The 22,154-nt window shown below is 32.2% G+C and overlaps 1 protein-coding gene across 1 annotated transcript; it reads right to left on the reverse strand.

Annotated features, from left to right (window-relative positions):
* Positions 1-224: 224 nt before the first annotated feature.
* Positions 225-19,954, reverse strand: LOC110017903. The gene is made up of 2 exons (XM_020715059.1): positions 19,147-19,954; positions 225-1,073 (listed from the first exon to the last, which is right to left on the reverse strand). The coding sequence occupies exons 1-2, from the start codon at positions 19,669-19,671 to the stop codon at positions 432-434; spliced, it is 1,167 nt and encodes a 388-aa protein (XP_020570718.1). The 5' UTR covers positions 19,672-19,954; the 3' UTR covers positions 225-431.
* Between the last annotated feature and the right edge of the window lie 2,200 nt (positions 19,955-22,154).

Consider the following 22,154-nt stretch of genomic DNA (forward strand, 5'->3'; position numbering starts at 1 on the left):
ATAGAATTTCAAAATCTATACTAATTATAAATTTGTAATCAGCGATTATAATTACCATTACTGCCTTTTGTTTGGCTGCTGTAATGGCTTATCAGCAATTGTAGGATCTTATCACAATGTAAAAGCTTTACCACTATGGGAAGGTGATAAACAAATGAATGCATAGACACATACTTTTTCTCCTTTTTTTAAAAAAAATACAATAAAAAAAAAACATTATTTATTCGATCAATCCGCTATTTCATTAGTATGATGTTTAACACTGCAGCAGTTTGTTTGTACAAGGAGAAAAAAAAAAGGTGAGATGAAAATTCTCAAAAAAAATATTGAAAATCCTTGAGTAGATCTCTTGGATGGATACAAAGTCGATAGAGAACATGAAATCTCAAAGGTCGCTACTCTTTCTACTTCTGAAGTTGTGCAAAATTTTATCACCCAAATCCCAGCAAATGAGGCGCTAGATGTAATAAGGGTTCTAAAGCACTTGGAGAAAACTTCCTGCCGAAAAGAAAACAAATCGTTGAGTTGTAGTTATTGTATAAACATGTATATCCGTTGAGAATTCTCTTCAAAAATGACTCGGTGATGTCATATCTCCCAAATGTAGCAGGATGAGCCCCACCTCTTGACCAGTCCACCCATGTTAAACTTCTGTTTGCCAAAAGATGAGAGGATTCAATTGTAAGCATTGTAGGGAAGTAGTGCTCATCCACATAACAATGGGGCTTGCAAAACTTCTCAAACTTGGGATAATAAGTTATGTCCTTAACAATAATGATTGCTAGCTTTCTGTTAACTTCAAACCACTGTGATCCTTTACGCCACTGTTCAATGCTGACCTCCGGTAACATTCGGGGATCATATCGTCCCCTGCCATATGGGCCGGGATCATCAACTGACCCAATAAAACTATATTTCGATTTTGATAAGTATTTGTAGAGGACACTGAATTTGTGAAGCGGTATGCAACTCTCAGACAGCAGAATAAACCATTCATTTGAAATATCTAGCAGGGCATTTGCAAGGAGCCTTCTTTCAGCATCACACATGCTCATCTGCCCCCACTCCGACACCTGAAAACCATAATATAACGTGTAAATGCCGTTAATTGTTTAATGCTAACTATTTCAAATAGATAACTAGAGACATGATAACATGTGAATGCTGTTCTATTTAACTTCGTTAGAAGATGCATCTGTTTCAAACGGACTGACACTAAGTTGCACCGATGATAATATATTTTTACCAAAATTGGCTTAGAATTTTCATTAAAAAAATTCAATGTACGTACAGTTCTATTCATAATTCAAGGATAAGAGGACAGAATAGACAAAATTGACCCAGACAAAAATTGTAGCACAAAATAAGACATGTATCATAAAAAAGAACATGTGTTTCAGCAAACAATAATTACTCCCAAGGCTGAAAAGGAAAGTTAAAAATGTATAGCTCTAATGTGCAGTCCACTTTGCCTAATGATTGGGTACTTTTTTCTCAAATGCATAACACATATTGGTATGTTAGTTAAAAAAAATGCACATCTAAAAAAAAAAAAGTAAATGTAAGAATAGGACCACGTGGTGGAACTCACAAGAGGTTAAGACTTAATCATAGGTTGTTAAGGGAGTTAAATTCAAATTCTTTAGTTGAGCTAAATTGAATGCGAGATAAGAACACTTAATTTAATTGATGAGATCATCTTAATAGGTTTAGAAGATTCTCAAATAGATCATATTTTAGCAAGAAGACTTTATGATTAAGTGGGCATTTGTTTCAGCTTTTTTCAGCTGGATTTCTGATTCGTTCGATCGGAGCCGGAGGTTAAAACCACGACACAAATTTACGTAATATCACAACCATGTCGACAAATCCGCATCTCGCATCCACGTCCGCATCTCACTTTTGGATGTGGCGTGCCAATATGAGCGCACCTGTGCCGACGTGCCAGCGCACCCATATGGTGCAGCGCTCCCACACCCTGCATTGCTTTCTAATAACGCACCAACACTCGTATAGGTATCATTGTGCCACTAACTACATAACACTTTCAAAACTGAATTTTTTCAAATAGAACAACTTTTGAAACACTAGCTTTTAAACAGCAGATTTTCTATAACTTTAAAACTGAGATTTCATACAATCACAACCGAAACAAACACATCATAAGTGATGAGGCACAAGAAACCTCAATGGACACAAAAATGTTTTGAAATAAAAAAACAAAAGCTAGGAGAAGAATAGTGATGTTTCCAATGATTTGTATAATGAGCAGGGTATAAAGAAAATAAAAAAAAAATTAAATAGCAAGAGAATAGTATAATAGTGATAATTAGTAAACATTATAATAATTATAAGAAAAAACAAAAACTAGTAAAAAGGATAGTCATAGTTTCGATTTGTATAACAAGCTAGGTATTAAGAAGAAGAAAGCATTAAATAGCAAAAAGATACCATAGATCAAGATACACTACAAGCAAATATAATAAGATCTTATTAAAAGATAATGATAATAAAAAAGAAGGAATACTACTTTTAGAAATTATTAAATGAGAATTTTAAAACAAAAACCATTTTAAAAATCATAATTTATAAACTTTTGAGATGTCTTAGAATGGAATGACACAAAAAGTTTGAGTTAGCTTAAAAAGGTTTAAGGAAAAAAAAACTATAGTTAAAACAAAACATCAAATAAAACAAAAAGTTTGAGTTAGCTCTAAAAAAGTATAAGGAAAAAAACAATAGTTTAAAGAAAACATCAAATAAAATTTGGAGAGGTATGAAAGATTCTATTGATTTTGTTAACAAATTTTTTAATAGAATTGTGAAAGCTAAAGATGATGCTAAAGAAAATTAGTCATGTTAGAAAAATTACAAATGAATGAGATTTTTTTAAATTATAGTAATCATAAAATTATACTTAATTAAGTTATATAATGAAGTTCAAGAGAGAGAAATGGAGCATAGACCTAAAAAATAATGTCAATATTAAAGAATCAACTTAGTTTACATGCAAAGAAAATCCACTATGAGAGTGAGTTGTGTTAAAAATAATCAATACAACAAACATAGTACAAAGAATCTAAGTATGATTTTTATTGATCTCAAAAAGGGTAATGATTGAGTAACATAAGAATTGATTGTTACATATTAAGGAAGAAAAAAGTGGTTCAAATATCTATTTAACTTATTAAGAATATTTATGATAAATCATTAAATGGTATTAGAAATAATCATGGAGTGACCAAGAATTTTTTGTTACAGCAAAATTAAATGAATGCTCAACACTAACTTTGTTATTGTAATAATTATGGAAGTGCTTATCAAGGATATTCAAAGTAAGATTTCTTGTTCATAATCAATGAGATATCAATTGGAAGAATTGGAAAGTTGAGCATCAAAGAAAGAGTTCAAAACATAAAGATCTTAGGATTGGTATCTAAATACATGCTATTCAAGTTTACTAGTAATGATCTGAACAATTATCAATCAATACTAATAGAAGATAAATTAATGCTTAGGTATAATAAGTTTATGTATCTAAAATTTCTTATGTGGAAGATTGAACATATAGACCTTTAGAGTCAAAGATGGATGGTTAAAATCAAAAAACACTTTATAAGTGTTATGATCTTGACAATATCATAAAACTCAGGTAAATTTATAAAACAACAATTAGGTCTCATATGCTATATAAATTTGAGTGTTCAGAAGTACAAAAAGTTCTAATTGCCAAATTAAGTATGGCAAAAATGAGGTGGTCTAATAAATGTGTGACAAAACTCAAAAGAATAAATTGACAAATGTTTGGGGTAGTTTTTCTAACTAATTTTGTGGGAGATGCATGCTTGGATGTCATTTTTTTCACCGTTAGTTTCCAAAATTGTTTTAGAAAAGCAACTTTTGGAAAAGCATAATTGAAATAGTTGAGAAAATAGCTTCGCATGACCCACCCCAAATGAAACCTGTATTAGAGAAATGTTGGGAGTGATATAAATTGAAGATAAGATTGCAGAAAATGATTTAATAAATTTGAATATATACAAAAAAGTAGAAAATGCAGTCACAATTCATAAGATAGATAAGGATTATGAAGGAAGAGAGATGGGTCAAAAGGTAAGTAGGATAGAATTTATTTTAAAAAAATTAGTTTAAATATGTTTTAACACCTCCTACACACTCAATAAAAATAGACGGAGAATGAAGCCATCCCTGAATACTTGTGATGATGATGACGTTTAAATTACAACTTTTACTATCTAAATCACTATATATTGACATCTCATATGAATTCATCCCCACTAATTGTTATTACGTAAAAATGCTCTAATTAAAAGACCTTGTACATTGGAAGTGCATTGCAGCACTTCCTAACAGCTAAATCAGTAGTACAAAAGAAAAAAAAATCATATTTTTCGTTACCTCTCCATCATATGAAGAAACCTAGAGAAATATATATAAATCATAAAATTCCAAAAAAGCCAAACTGAGAGAAATAATACATTGCAAATATTACAAGAATTTATAGTGCAGGTTCCATCTATTACGTTCTTTCTAAGTGCAACAACCCAAAAAAGTAACCCACTTGATCAATCCCAAAAAATTTAAGCCAAGATGGAACAACACACATAGCAAAATGTATAATATGGCAGATCGCACAAATTTCCATTTCTTAAGCTCTTCCCACGTGTATAAAGACAAATGTCTAAAAAAATCAACTAGTAGATCGTTACCTAAAAATGTATGTGCAAGGAGAATCCAAAAAGAGAAATTTGGTTGCATAGAATTGGATATCATATCACATACAAATTCAACAACAACCGATAAGTATTTACTCGAAGAAAGGATTTTCAATTAAAGAATGAAAAAGCGAAGCATTTCTTTTCTAATTACATGTATAATGTAGTCGATGCAACAATTGTGCTTGAGTTCCATGTGATTAGTAACATAATTCATATTATTTATTGAAGCTAATCATCAATCCAATTCATCAACAATTTGTTGAGTTTTATATTAGCTTATCTAATGTCATTTGCCAAACCGACCCCCCTTTTAAGTGTCAGTTGAGGTAAGACTAAATTCTCACCAACACTTGTCCTCACCTGCAGAGTGGGTGAAAAACTAGTATTAACTAAATTACCACAACATATGTGATACATTATATTTCATAATTCATTTATATTCACTCGAAAACGTGAAAAAATCACAACCTCAAAACATATAAACTATACAAAGCTGTTGAATCCAAAATAAATTAGATACACACCAAAAAAGTCTATACACCTCCTGTAAGGAATTACATGAATCAAAATGTCGGTTGTAAGAACTGATAGATGAGGGTTTTATTAGGCCAAGTAATTCACCGTGGAGTGCTCCCGTATTGTTCGTCAAGAAGGATGGATTACAGAGTTCGACAATGTGACAATCAAGAAAAAATATTGTTTACGTAGGATCAATGATCTATTTGATCAATTAGAAGATGCTCGTGTATCTTCCCGAATTGATCTTGGATCGTGATATCATCAGGTCAGAGTCAGACAAATATAACTAAGTCAACATTTGGGATCATGTAGGTCATTATGAATTCTTAGTTGTCTTTTGGCTTAACCAATACTCCTATAATTTTCCTAGACCTGATGAATAGAATCTTCAAGTTGTATGTAGATTAGTTTATATTTTTAATTAATAATAATTTGATTTATTCAAAAACTAATGAAGTTCATGCCAAGCATCTGAAGAATCTTTTAGAGCCGCTGAGGCAAAATAAATATATGCAAAATTTTCAAAATGTGAATTTTCGTTGCGAAGTATTGTATTTTTGAGGCACATTATCAGTGGTCAAGAAATTTAAGTAGATCCTTAAAAGGTGAAGGCAATTGTGGAATGACCCAAGGAATATTACAGAGGTATACGGTTTCCTTTGATTGACTGGATATTACAAAAGGTTCGTAAAATATTTTTCATAGATAGTTATGTCGTTGTAAAAGTTGATTAGGTAAGACGTTCAATTTGAGTGAACTGCAAAATATGAGCATAGTTTTTTCAACTCTTAAAGGATTCCAGATTTACAATAACACATCATTAAGAGGCTCAAGTTGTGTTTTAATGCAGACTAAAAATTTGATAACTCATGCCATCCTGATAGTTGAAACCACATGAAAGAAACTATCCGACGCATGACTAAAAGTTAGCTACTATGGTTCTTGCTCTCAAAATTTGGCAACGTTATTTGTATGGCATGAAATGCGAAGTATTCACTGTGCATTAAAGTTTGAAGTACATTTTCATAAAAAGTATTGAATTTGAGGCAACAAAGATGGTTAGAGTTGGTCAAATACTATGATTTGAATATGCAGTATTGTCTTGGCCAAGTAAATGTAGTTGTTGATACATTAAGCCATAAATCCACAGGCAATGTAAGTTGGTTATCACTCGAGAGCCAGAGTTGATTAAAGAAATATAAGATTTACATTTGGAAGTCAGAAGATCAGGTGATATGGGGTATTTACATCAACTGACAATGCAACCAACGATAATTGATAGAATTAAAGCACCTCGAAAAGTTGGCAATGAATATGTGAAACTTATAAAACAACTTCAATCAGGAAAGAGGCCCGATATGACAATGGATGAAGATAGTGTAATTAGAAATAAGGTGTAATTATGAGTATTTCTTGATTGAGATTTAGATAGGAAATTCTACATGAAGTCCATCATTCATGCTACATAATTCATCCAGGCAACACTATGTACAAAGATTTGAAGTTAGCATTTTGATGGCCAGGTATAAAGAAGAATGTTGTTGAATATGTATTTTAATGTCAGACTTGTCAGATTGTAAAGGTTGAGTATCAGAGACCCAATAGATTGCTACAATCGTTGTTGATACCTGAATGAAAATAAGAAGAAATTGCTATGAATTTTGTTATAGGATTTCCTCGATCCAGATAGGACCACGATATTATTTGGTTCATATTGACAAGCTAACAAAGTCTGCTCACTTTTTGTCAATCGGATAGATTCAGCGAAAAAGTTAACCAAATTATGTCAAAGAAATTATGAGATTGCACGGTGCTCCAAAAGTTATAATTTTTTATAGAGATGGAAGATTTATGCACAAGTTGTGGAAAGACATTCAACAAAGTTTGAGTACGCAATTGCATTTCATCCACAAACTAATGAACAATCAGAAAGAACAACTCAGGCATTGGAAGGTTTATTTCAACAATTTAGTTAGACTAGTTCTTCACCCCATGGGACCTAATTCTGCAGGTCATGACCAGTATTGGTGAGAATTTAGTTTGACCAAATTGTCTGACTCTGTAGCACCTCAGCCGACCCTTAAGAGGGTTCAGTTGAGGTGTGGCATCCAAAATATCATACATCATAAGCATCTTCTAATTGCAACTTTTTATGTCAACTTTAAGAATGTCTAAATATTCATTTCTTTGAAAGGCATCAATGATATTTGGAGTAAAAAAAAATTTAAATAATTCTCCTTGCAAAATTCATCATGTTATCTTATGTTCGCCTCTTTCCTTTTTTCTTGTATAATTGATTATCTGTTCATTAAGAATCAACCATTTAACACAACCAACTACTTCAAAATCAAGGATATAACTAACGCATTATAACCAATACTCCAAATATCCAAGATTCAATGATGCATCATAGCACTATGGCTCAGTCTATTGTAAACAAACGTAGGTTGATGGTTCAATCATCCCCTATAGACCTATAGGAGAGCTATCATTATGTTATCTTAGCAATCTTTTATTCTTCTCTCTCTCTTAGAGGCTATGCCACCTATGACTCAAACTTGTGACTTTTGCTCTAATATCAATTATACAATTTACATAGAATCACTTAAAAAAACTATGACTCAAACTTGTCCTCTTAGGAAGCTTTTGTCCTTCTCTCTCTCTTAGAGGCAGTGCCACATATGACTCAAACTTGTGAGTTTCTTTAATATCAATTTTACATAGAATCACTAAGAAACCAGCCACACCAAAACTTGGATTGATGGAGAGACGCAAATATGGCTTTATAGCCAATGGCCTAGTCATCCATGTGCATCACAACAACCATAACTCAATTGTCCACCCTAATTGGACGTTGGTCCATGAATCAGGCATGTCAATTGTTATATTGTCCCTTTGGAAGTTCTCTATCACATATTGATGTAGAGCTATTTGCGATCCAAGGTTTATTAATGTAATTTAGAATAAGATGCACAATATAAAAACATACAGGCTATGGTATGATCGTTACTAACTATTAAATTTAGTAAAAAATAGCTGACTTAATATAAAAATAGCAAACACATTGCTTTCATCCCAAAACAAGTATCAGTGATCTTCTAGGCTTCAAAATTGATGTCTTTCACAAGCTTTTTTCACGACAGTTTTTGCCTCTCAGGCAGGCTTGTCGAGTTTTCCTCATTGGCCTTGACTTCTCTTCACAATAATATTCATGGATTGTTCTCTCAACATCAAGGAATCTCTCAAGACTCCATTTTCAATTTCCAAATCCTCTCTACTTGCTCCCATAATATCAAATTTGCTCAACTCCTAATCATTATTTAATTGAATTAGGCTTCTAATATTTTGGGCTTATTTGATAAGCCAAAGACATTCAATGTGTTATAATATAAGTCCCATTAATCTATCACCTCTCATCATTCATAACGTTATAAGCAATTCCTCTGAATAATCATGTAGCTTTTGTCAAGTTGAAAGGACAATCCATTTATTAGTTTCCATATGTCAGAGCTATCATTTTCTCACAAAATTACAAGCTTCAGAAAAACATAGGTGCCTTCATACTCAAATTACAGGCCATGACTCTATGATTGTGTCCCTTTTGTTGAAAACAATTGATCTCTTTCATATTCTTCCACCATGCTTAAACTTATACCCTAGATACTTATGGCCATACATTCATTTGGTTTATCAACCCTAAAACTTAAAAATATTGTTATGATTCTTAGAAGTGTCTACAAACTGTGCGTGAGGTGCACGTGTATGTAATTGTCGCGTGTAGAAAAAGGGTTAATAATACAGATTTCTCTGCATTAAGGAGCATGAGATTTAAGGTCCTAAATGCCTTAAGAAAATTCTAATTAAACCAAATTAGGTTGTGTATGTTAAATCTAGTTAAATATGGCTTTTGATAATTTTAAAAAAAGGTGAAGCTTAAAAGAATACATTTGAAAGATTCATTAAATAATTTTCCAAAATCATGGCCTAATTAAGATCATTGTCATAAAAAATCATCTTTTATATGTATATATGATTTTTATAATATTTCAATGATTTAAAGAGGATGAATTTTACAATCTCATATCATATATAATGCCACTCTAGCCCTTAAATTAATCAGAAGGCTCAAGTATAATCGGTAATGAATACTGTTAAATTGAGCATAAAGATCAGCACATTGAAAGAATTCTAAGTCAAGCTAGTGGTGAGAACCGCCGGGTCAACTTGGGGAAAAAGGGCAAAGTCAACTTTTAAGGCCCGATTCAACAATCTAAGACTTTTAGGCCTAATTCAATAATCTAGATCAAATGAGATAATAGCAAAAATACGATTAAGGAAAAGAGTATATTCATTAAAAATCAATATCAAATCAATAATCATGAGTAGTCCATCGTAACGGGGAGTTAGGAGAAAGATAACAAGCATGATCGACCAAGAGGTGACTCAAAATTCTAGCACTACATGAGTTTAAAAATGGTTGGATGCTCTTAGGTGTAATTAATAAGGCTGCAAACAAACCGAGCATTTGATAAACCACTCGTAGCTCGACTTGATAAGAGCTCATTCACGTTTGTTTGATTAACTAATTGAACAAATTTGAACATTTTTATAAATACTCAATTATTAAATGAACAAGCTCAAACAACTCTTTGTTTAATTAGTTTATGTTCACGAACAATGACATTTAAAGCCCATTAATAAGTTAATTAAGAAACTTGATAAACTGCTTCATTTATTTGATAAATAAGCTCGTGAATAAGCTCGATTTAATGCTTATGAATAAGATCAATTAAAGCTTAATTGAAAGTACGAATAAACTCAATTCATAGGTCATAAAATAAGATAAAAAACTTGTTTATTTAGTTTTCCATCTATTTTGCATATTTATATATTTATTTTAGTTAAGCATTTAATAGCTCGTTTATTTTATTTGTTTAACAAATAATGCATTTCTAATCTCGATAAAACTTATTTGATTAAAAATAAATAGCTCAATTATAATATTCATTAGTTGTTTGATAAGGCTCACTTGGTTAGAAAATAAATAACATGATGACACTAATTTTAATTTACTCAATAAAGATGATTTAGATAACAATTAAGTAGCTTGATAAGACTACTTATTAATTTTTCAAAAATGACTCTTTTATCGTTATATGAAATAAATATGAATCAAACTCATGAACTAAGTTTGTTAATAAACGCAAAAGCTTGATCTAAGCTCAGGCTTGGCTCAAGCTTGAATTTTATAAACACAACCCTGCTCAATTCGGTTCAATCTGTCTCCGGCCCTAATAATTAGTGGAGCCCTCCCTCAAACATCGCCAAGAAGTGAAGGTAAAAAATAGGAGTTATCCTAAAGGTTCAATGAAATCCAAAGGTTGAGATAAAAGGGAAAGATGTAGTCAGTTTATAGTAATGGTAATATAAATCTCATAATATCCATCGATTCAAAGATCTCATAAATAAGGGACTTTCCAAATGTCAATCACACACAAGAAAGAAAGGAGGTGAAGAAGACGTATGTCAAGGGAGTCAAGTGTTAGTCTCTCCAAGGACCTTGTTCTCTAATATTGTATGAAGACCAAAAAACAATATCGCTCACAACATAATAAAAAATCAAGTATTATGATATGTATAAGAAAATAAAAAATAGATCCATATTTAAGAGATAATCATGCAATAATCATGATTGTTAGCAAAACATTTAAGTGTTTAAAAACAAAATCCATAAGTGAATTCACATTTAAGATATGATCATGTAATAATCATGATTATTAGCAAACCATGTCACGACCACTTCCATAATAAAAACTCTAAAATAAAAATTGTGAGTGAATAAATATGACAAAAAAATTTACTGATAATAAATATTTGAAATACCCAAATCAAAATGACGATGATATTAAACCTCATCATAACAAAACTTGAAATGATGATTCACATATAAAGATCTTAATATAGATAATCTTAAAAGGAGAATCATACTGCTCATAAATCTCACTGATTGATAAGCACCAAATAATGATCATAATGATAAGGAACTTACCAATGAACAAATCTTCTATAAGAACACCACTATCAAGAGAATTTTAATAATGGAAAGACTCCAAATAAGAGCCACAATCATGAAGATCCATTCACTAAGATCGCATGTACAAATTTCAAATAGAAATCATAATAATCATAATGAACAAAATATCAATAATATTGAATATTCAACACAAGAAGGATAATAAAAAAGCCCACATATAAGAACCAATATGTGATTGCTAACTCTACAATTGAGAAGACCGCATCAACAACTAATTTCAAAGATGTTATAAATGAGAGATAAATCGTCAAAATCAAAATAATGTTGATCAATTTATTTACAATAATTAAATGCATAGAAATATAATTTTAGAGAGAAGGTATATATCATGTAAAGAAACTAATGAATTCAAAGGGATTCAAAACAAGTGCAGAAAGGCTCGCCAACATGCAAGGGGATAATCCCATGCATAGCCAATGAGAGAGATGTCACATGGGCTGCATGGGTTAGTGTGCCAAGTGGAGGACTGGCTTGCACAAATAGTAGTGTGCGCAACATGGGATAAAAGGGTAACAAGCAACATATCAAAAGAGGGATGGCTCACAATTGTATCTAAGGAGAGGTGAATGAAAGGGCACCAACAAAGGGATAAAAGATGTGACATGGGTTGGTCTACGACCAAAGAGGCATAATGCGCAGTTTGAAGCTAGCTCATTGTCATTAAGGTAGATATTTAAAACTTAATTTCGAAATTATAATAATTCAAATCAAGTCAAACTTAAAACATAAAACCTGAATTTGGTCAAAATAGCTTTCCTTGACGAATTTAAGAACTTAAACTCCATACTACCTAATAGAAAATAGTTTAAAAGAATGCGCCACTCCCACACACGCGAAAATTTATATACACATGCACACACAAACATCTAACTTACATTTTGTAAACATCTCTAGACTCTGCACTTCTAATGATAACAATGATAAACAAGCATTTAAGACTTCATGTAATTTATTGTAAAATGATATAATAATTAGTCTCTATCCTAATATGTGATGTTCCTATAATATTCAATGATGCAAATATATGAGAAGATTCTAGGATAACAAACTTAAAGGAATGGTTTAACGTCTTGGGGTATTCTAGATTATTCTAGATGCATGAGCGAATTCCTATAAAGCATCTTCTACTCAAATAAAACAAGCAAAAAATAATAATAATAATAATCTTTTGAATTTCTTGGTCACTCAAACTACCTATCCACAAAACTTTAAAATCAAACTCATCCAAGTCATCATATATTTTAGAAGAGCAATTTTGACAACTAAAAAAACAAATGTAAAATAGGCATATAGGATCCTAAGATATACACACATTACAAAATTATAAATCTTTTTTGCCAAACACTGAAATGAATCTAGTCAATATGTATCCTAAAAGAGTAAACCAAGCTAGTAAAAGCCATGTATCAAATATGGTATACTAGCATAAATTGTGTACCTTAATCATATATTTTGAGCAAATTGTTGGCAAATGTCTTACCAAGTCATATCATTACACGGCATTGTCTCAACATATAAAATTTAGATTACCAACATAATAATGACTAGAAAGAAAAAATCATTGCATGACAACCGTCAAAAGTGTTTCAAGTTAACTTGCTTATAAGGAAAAAACAAAAGACGACTTCCAGCATGCATCAAATATCCCTCCTATGTTGCCTAATGACCTAAATAGCATAGATATCAAAAATAGCTTCAATTGAGTCTAGTGACATTCCAACATCCAGGAGACATCAGGCCGATTGTCAAGCTTCAAGATTTTTAGGCTTAGATTGTATGTCCCATTATACATATCTTTCTAGTGGCGAGAAGAATTATCTCATACATACCATTATTGCATTAGTTTTAGAATCGGGCAACCCTGAGTAGTATTATAAGTCCCATCTTGATAGCTTTCTATGATTATTGTAGTGTTGTGAATCGGCTTTTGTATTGATCCTCTTAAAAAAATATGCCTTCTAAGATATTATGAATCTAGTTCATACCTATCCCGGTAGTTGTTGAGGAGTTGCAAGCTCACTCTCCCTTTTGACCTTTTAGGCAAGTACCCTTAGGGTACTACTAGATCTTTTCCAAACAAGACCTCATAATTTGAAGTGCAGGAGTCTTTATTCCTCATATTCCTTCTAATCAAAGAGACCTATCTTTGTACAACACAAACTTCAGTCACTATCATGTTTGTTTCATGCACAACTCGTTAAGTTATAATCCAAAAATTTCAAGCACCTCTAATGATCTAGAACAGAACGAGATCTATGCGAACATCAAGGACGAGGAGGAGCTCGAGGCAGTCGCGGGCAAGGGGATCATGAACGAGGACTCACAATCAACAGAAGATGATCATGTCACGGGGGATGTGAAGAGGGAAGATGAGGAGGATGACGAAACTGATAAAGCATCTGAGATGGTTGAAATTGGGAAGCATAAAAAAGGCATTTTAAGAGAGATGTGAAGAACAAAGAAGCAAAAGATTCAAGAGTTATTAGATGCCCAGAATGCTTCCATTGATGCTGACATGAATAACAACAGGAAGGGTAGTTACTGCAACAAACTGAGATATTTGCTCATCTGCAAAGGGATCTCAATCTGTATTCGATCAGCAGCCTAGAGGATGAGGTCTTCATGCTTCCAAACTCACGTAGGAGAAAGAAGATGAAGGGTACCTTAAGGAGGAAGATGATAGCTTTGGTGGTGCTGGAGGGACCCGCTTAATATCACAACCATCACATTCCTATTCGGTGCAAACTAATTCAAGGCATGTTGCTATGGATATGGTTAAGCTCATTTGGTCAGTTGTTCCGTCATTTTCAATTCCATTGAGACTTGAAAGGTATAAACGTGGGGCAATTGAGAAACTTCTTTTTTTAAAACCTCCATTCGAGGAGAGCACAGTACCCGTTAGGCGGAGAAAGAATTCTTTTAAAATCAAGGTTTCATGCAGATACAACATGGGGCAATAGGAAACTATTTTTTTGAAAACCACCATTTAAGGAGAGCACAGTATCCGTTAGGTGAGGAAACATACGAACTCTTCTAGAAAATTATTTTTAAAATCGGGGGATCTTTGTTTGCAATTTAACTGTTTCTGCAAGTACACTAAAGATCTGTCACATCTTTTGATATCGCAGGTTAAATATTATTTTTGCTCCCCCATAGCGTCTTTTGAGACCGCATGTTGAAAAATTAATTTTGCTCTCCGGCTGCAATGTCTTTCGACACTGACCGACGAATCTTCTGACATAGTTGGGAAGGTTGGCACTCTCCCATGCCCCCTAACGAAGATTGACGTCAGTAGATTGTCAAAATTTTGGGTGATTTGGATATGTAATTAGTCTTAAATTTTAAAATGTTTGAGCTTATAAAATAGCATAAAATTTAACCCATTTGAACTTTCAAATGATTTGGAGCAGAGCTTTTCAAAACTTAGGCTCTTAGAATTTTAAAATATCGGGGATCCGGGCTTTTAACATTTAGGCTCTTAAGATTATAAAAGTTTTTAAGTTTTGGGCTTTTAAATATAAATTTTCAAGGCTTAAAAATATTAACACTTGGATTTTAAAATTTAAAGCTTATGAACTTGAAAATATTTTAAAAATTGGGCTCCTTAGACTCAAACTCGTAAAGTTCAAAAATAATTTAAAAAAGTCTCACCTAACTAGCCGATCCTCCTCGCAGGGACAGGAGTTAACGAGTCTAGTAATTTCACAATAAATGTCAAAATCCTAAAATAAAAATTTATAAATCTAAATCACCCAGTCTTATCCTCCTCCTTTTAAGGACATGAGTCGACATGACTCATATCTGAAAAGTAACTTAACAAAACTAAACCCACTTTGAAATATAAATACTTTAAAATTTTAAAATTCCTTGATGATGGGGCTGTGTTGATCGAAGAATTCAACCGAAGCGGACAATCTTTTAAATCAATATTTTCAAAGTAACCAAATAAATGTTCAAGTTAAAATTCAATCACTCAAAAGCTAAAAGTAAAATTCATATGCTCTCCGCAACAATTTGTCGAGGGTAACAAACTTCTGATTGACTTCAGCTCACAAAGAGTCAATGTCTTATCAAATGTATCAATATATTCGCAATTAAAGTAATTGCATGCCAGCAAGGACGTGACATGAGTCCTCTGTCTGCGTGGTTATGTCACCTAATGATATCACAAAGTAGTGATTATGGCGAGAGCCCTTTGACCCGGTAGTTGTCGTAAAATAACACCATTATAATACGGTCACAGTTGCAGCCTGTATGCTTCCAACGACTTTCTACCCTTTGAGTTGTGAATCATAAGGGTACAATTGATTGACACAAAGTCTTTTGTTAGCTAAGGCCGACATAAATTTGTCCCCTTAGACAAACATCCAATCCAGATCTACTAGGATCTCTTGAACGAAGCAACCCATGGTTGCTGACAAGCATCCTTTTGTCATATTGGGTTGACGATCTCCTCTGAATAAGTAGATCAGGCAACATGATGGCCCGAGATGCGGAACCATGGGATCTTGATCAGGTTTCATCTTCATTCTCCCACTATCCGCTTTAAGCTTTAAGTGGTGAATTCTACAATTTAAATACTAAGTTAGCTGCTATTATATGTTGAACATTCAAGTATTGATGACTAACCTTAATCGAAAGTGTTCAATCATTATTGGAAGGTGTAATTAACCATAAGGGCTTACGCCTATAGAAAACCTTGAACCCCAGATCAAAAAATCCTCGCAAAATAAGCGTGAAATCTCTCAGTAGTGTCTTATCTACAATTCAATCTGCATTCTTAAAATTTGACCTTCTAAAGCTCTCTCAAATCAAAAATAAAAATAAATTGCAGAGTTCATGGGGAGCTGTCATGAATTTTTGGAGCCCACAGATATCCTCAACGAAAATTTTTAACGTTAATATTATAAGCATTCAAAATTACTTGGCATTGTTATGCATCTATTATGAACATGTATTAGCATGCAAATATAGTATATTATATGACATAGAAATCAATCATAAAATTTGAATGATATAGAATATCATGAAATTATTCAAAAATATGACCATAGGCAAAACTATAGAATTCTTGATAATATAAATCTTCATTAAAATGCTTGATATAAAAAAATTTTACAATCATACACATAACAACTAGATGAGAATGATAAAAATTTACAAATATTATTTGTGAATAATTTGCTCCTTATATTAGAGATCAAGCATCTCACTAAAAATATAAAATCCTCAAACAAATTTTCTTATTTTTATCTCTTTGATTTTTGCTCTCTCATTAACCATGTTGATTTCTTTAATATATGCTAATTCCTAAATTAACAACTCATAACAAACTCAATTAACCTAAAAATATTATCCTAACTTTAAATGATTTCTTCTCATTCAAGTTTTGAAGCTTATCAAGTCAATACAAACCTCAATTTGCGAAAAGGGAACACAAAATCTAATTTCTGTCTTGAACTCTTAGTCCCCCTCTTCTCTTTTTTTCTTCTTCTAAGTTATAGGAAATGATTAGAGGGATTCAAATGTGCTTTAGGTATTAATAATATATATGTATATACTAATATTTATTAAAGAAAAATCATTATTGTTGTCTAGTTCTAAATCCTCCATTATATGCCATTGAAAGTGTATTATGAAATTTGCCACTATAGTATTATAGTTTGTTGAATAGAGAAATAAAGAGGTGATTAGTAATATTAACTTAATCTTAGGAAAAATAATTTAATTAAAAATTAATTATAAATGTTAACATATTTATAAATGCATATATACTTATATGCATCAAAATAATTTTAACAAAATGTAGAATTTATAAATTTTTAGAACGTGCAAAAACAAGGAAACCAAATTTTAAGATAAATTTTAATCTTACATTTTCAATATTTTTACATGTTACATGGAGTCATTCTATATTTCAAACTATAAAATCCATTATCCTGTCATCTTTTGTTATCATATAGTTATGGGCAACTCAATATGCTATGACCATAGCTATTGTGAAGTCGTAAAGCTTTTCCATCCCCTAGCAGGTTCTTACATTGGGTCATCTTTTCTTTATAAAATAGTGAACTTTCTTATCTAAAATGTATTAAGAATGGGCTAATATGGCAAATTTTGATCCTCGATTTAAATAAACCACATCTAGTTATGCATAACATTCAAGTGAAAATTCTAGGGTATATATTCAATCCGTTTTCCACATATTCTTATATTTGTTGGGGATTAGCTTCTATCATTTGGGCAGCACATTCCATTCATAATCCCACAAACTTTTGGCTACTTTGTTGGGCATTCCTATGAGAACCACATGCATAATACCCTGAGTAAATACTACTGACGATATGTTCCCTTACTTGCAATAGAACCAACATCATAGTGAAGGGTTATGCCCGTCACTAAGGAAATAATGATGGGTTTTTTTCTCCATACCCAATGGGGAGCTCAATTGGGTGAAAGGAAAGTGCTTGGATTTAGCTTCTGGAGTATAGCTCGACCAATAAAGATCCCAACTACGTAAGAACATAATCAGAACCCTATCCTATCCAACCTATAAAATATTAAACTAAAATGTTGACCTTAAGATCAAGGATTTCAAATTAAAGGCTCTAATGGGCTATTAGAAGGTCCCTCTAAGCTGAGTAGATTGAAGAACTATTTTCTTCTTTCCTTTTTATTCTTTTTTCTACTTTCACCCTTTTTTGCCACTTATTTTTATTATAATTTTAGAGGAGTTCCTATTTAACTCACAAGTATACACAAAACTGACTAAACACCTTTTAGAACTAAAAGAGGGAAATACTAATTAAGTCATCATCTTATGCAAAGACGAAAAGTTTACAAGCAGATCCCATGTAGGGCACTATTCAAGCAAGAGCACAATGATCTTAACACGCATCATATAATTGTTTGAAAGGCAAAAATTATCAAACGAAGAAGGTTCAATAAATTAATTAATATGTCTGCTACTAAATGTTCACCTACCAAAATCTATCAAAGATCACATAAAAGTTTTAAGGATCCTCTAGAAAAAGTAAATCCAAAAATAAAAATCCAACATCTAATGAGTACTTAAGATGGAAGTACTGATAGTCCAAGCAAGCCATGCTTATAAAGTTTTTTAAAAAAAAAGCACTGACAAAAACGATCTTGAGCATTGACAAAACATATGTTGGGCCAAACTGAATAACAATGGTTCTCAAAAGAAGCCTGAAGAAACGGTAATGTAGTACTAACAATCCCAGTTCACTGCAATGAAAAGTATAAGGATTTAAAACTTCAGCATTTATCATTTCAAAATATTTAGATGGCATATATCCAAAACCCAGGATTAGCTTGCAACTATTCCATTCATTACCACTAGTTATAAAACATCGGACAAACGTCAAGTTCACAAATTCAAAATCAAAATTTACTTGCTTCGATTCCATTCACAAATTTCAGTACAAAAAAACGCCCCAAAGATGTCCAGTTTGCATTCAAGCCTTGCAGATGAAGCAAGGAATCGTGACAATAGCTAATACAAAAAGAATACAAACATTCTTGGTTAAGAATTGGTTTTCCGTTCTCCCCCGCCAAATAGAAAGGTAAAAACCCTTGGCATGTGCCAAGCAAAGAAATATAAAAAGCAATAAGCAAGGAGCACAATATGCATGGCTTCAGGAATAGATAATGACGAAGTCAATGCTTCTAAGAAGTTGCTAGGGAAAAAAAAAAAGCAGAAAGAGAAGTTCTCAGAGCTGGATGAGAGTTCGTAATAAAAACTGCACCGGTAGATCAAATAGAGTCAATCACCTGGCTAGGAATCTGCCGTCCATAAAACACGGATTCTGAAGAGAAATTGGCTATGTAAGAGGGAAGAGTATGAATGTAAATGGAGTACAGCCCTAAGTAACCGTGGTAGAACTTCTCCCAAAGAGGCGCCAAGGGTAGCGGGCCCCTGGTGAGGAATAGGAAGGCGATCTTGGGCGTCCTCCGAAAGGGATACTCCTTCACCTGGGGAACGAAAGATGCACGCCAGAGAAGCTCCCCGTCGCTCATGCCATGCGCTGTGGTCTGCAAAGGGCGGATCCACTGATCCAATGTAACCCCGCCCTGCATCACGTCATCGCAGGCCCGGAAGTTTGAGCGAGCTTGGATCCGAATGCCCTGGAACGCGAAGTGCCGCGTGAGATAGACACTGAAGGCGAAGAATCCAATACCGAGAACAAGGAAGAACATGAAGAGCCATAGCATACGGAAGGGAAAAGCTCTATGCTGGGAGACTCCTCTGTGAATTAACTCATTGTTATCCTCCGCAGAAGGAATTCTAGGTATCATTTTCTTTTTTAAATTCTAAAGTAGATTGCCATGCCAAAGGCACAGTTTCTCTGCCCGGCGAAGGACTTTGCCAAAAGAAAGAGCAGGGTTCCTACGAGAGGAAGAAGGATAAACGCCGAACCACTTTGCTCTCTCAGTGCTCGCTGGCAGATTCTTCTCCGATCTAACAGCCTCTTTCCATTGAGGTCACTGCTATTGAAACGCAAAGGGGCTTCGCAGCGGAAAAATGGCGACTCCTCTTTTACCCCTTCCCTCAATTCTCCTGTCGATCTACTAAGGTGAATCGGTGCCCACCTAAAGCGGAAGTTTCGCAATTATACTTGGGGTTAGCTAGCTTATTTTTCAAGATCTCAGCATTTAAACAATAATTAATAATTTTGATATAAATTAACTAATTTTTTTTTAGTTCTTTAAGAAGTTGATTGCAGACTCCGGAAGTGAAAGTTAGTATACCCAATAACATAGGATATTGTGAAAAAATTTGAAATATAGGGCATGATGAAAAAAATTGAATCTGACCTATATTTTCATAAGCATTGATCATATACAAGCACTAATAAAATAAGCAAGCAAATATAAGTTTTATTTTATTAAATAAATAAAAGTTCAATCGATCCAAATGAATGAAAACAAAAAATAATGGTGAAATGATAATAAGGGAAACAACTATCCAAAACTCAAAAAAAGAAATACAATAATATATATATATATATATATAACTAGAATGCATGCTCCTATAGAGACAATAATGCAAGTGGCTGAATATAACTTGTTATACAAAAATATCACAAGTTAGTTTGATAAATTTGTGCATTTAGTATGAACAAAAATGGATAATTACTATGTGCATATATAGAAACATATAGAACGAGATTGTTGTAAACATAATTATGAAGATGCTTACTTATCTTAAGAAAACTTACAGCCCTAAACCCTAAACAAGTGTGATTGTGATATATGTATGATAGTGAAAGAAAAAAAATTTGGATCTTACAGTTGAAAGCTCTTGATTCATTGATTCATGGCTGACCATTAAAAAAAAAGCTTCTTAAATAAATTTTTTGGAAGATAAGAAAATGATAGCTATCAGAATATCTCTAATTAAATTTGTGTTTTATTCAAAGACACCAAAATAAAAAATATAAATTGGAACAAATTTTAGAAGGAAAATATGGCTACATTTGCTCATAGTAAGTGAAATTTGTCAAATGTCTAGGTTATATGTTTTCTTAAAAAATATGTTAAAAAACTCTTTCCAAATCAAAATACATATTGTTTAACAAATAGTTGGAACCCTCATGGGGCTCTTTGATCATTCCTTTTATGAGTATTTCTTTTTAATGATTGTAATTAAGTTTTGGCAATATTTTGACAATCGCTTTCGAGTTCTTATATCTAGTCATAATATTAATATTATTAATTTCGTTTATTATGATTGAATATGATGATTAAGCAATAAACCTAAATCACAAAATGCCAGTAGAAACACATACCACAAACCCACAATGCAAATAAATAGTAAATTTTATGCTAAGAACTTGATTAGATAATAATCAGATAATGATTAAATCATCTTAAAATTATCTTCAAATAATGATTGAATAATAACTAAATCATGATTAAACATAGACTGATCATGATCAAAGATGATTTAATCACAATTAAGACATTTTTCAAAAAATGAATGAACGCTAATTAAATTATAATTAAACAAAGATTCATCATGTATGAAGGTGACTCAATAACTATCTGACCATTATTCAATCATTATTCGATTATTATTTTAAGGTCACTCAAAATATTTTAATTATTTGTTATCATCATTCAAACTTTTTTTTTTTAATGATTCAATCATACTATTATTTCTTTATCTTACTAATGACTTAGAAAGGTTATTCAATCATTATTTGATTATTTTTTCTCATTAAAATAAGTCATTATTCCATAGAATTTTACCGACTCCAAAGATCATATTATGAATATTTGATTTTTTTTTTAAATAAGCTTATCATTTATTTAAACAATTTTCATGTGAACCGACTAGGTATATACCTTATTCTTTGGTGAAGCTTGCTGATTGATCCCATAAGACTTTGTTGAAACCATAATTGTTTTTCAATTTTAATCCTGCACATTTCTAATGCATTTCCCCTCCCCTCAAAGCAAGGCTAAACTTCCCCTTAATCTTTTATTTCATCGACTCCAAATGTCTCCAACAACATTAAAACTCTCTTATGTATTATCCCGTAGCCCCTACCTACATCAAGGTATCTTAACCCAATATAAATAAATAATACTCTGTTGCAAGCAACCATATTATCAAATTTACGACTTCTTTACTACCAATCCAAGTTCTATAAAAATACTAAACATGGGTTCAGGAAGCCAGCCAAAGCAATAAGCTGAGCTGATAGTTTTATGGGATTGTGAAATGCCAATGTGGTTTTTTTTTTTAACACAAAAGAATACACCAACAATAATGA

Source organism: Phalaenopsis equestris, unplaced genomic scaffold, assembly GCF_001263595.1.
Source record: "Phalaenopsis equestris unplaced genomic scaffold, ASM126359v1 Scaffold000002, whole genome shotgun sequence".
Classification (NCBI taxonomy): domain Eukaryota; kingdom Viridiplantae; phylum Streptophyta; class Magnoliopsida; order Asparagales; family Orchidaceae; genus Phalaenopsis; species Phalaenopsis equestris.

Excerpts from the sequence above, each read along its gene's own strand:
- LOC110017903 (XM_020715059.1), bottom strand. The coding sequence starts at position 19,671 with ATGATACCTAGAATTCCTTCTGCGGAGGATAACAATGAGTTAATTCAC. Across the intron at positions 1,074-19,146 it reads GACGGCAGATTCCTAGCCAG|GTGTCGGAGTGGGGGCAGAT; the intron begins GTGATTGACTCT and ends TATGGTTTTCAG.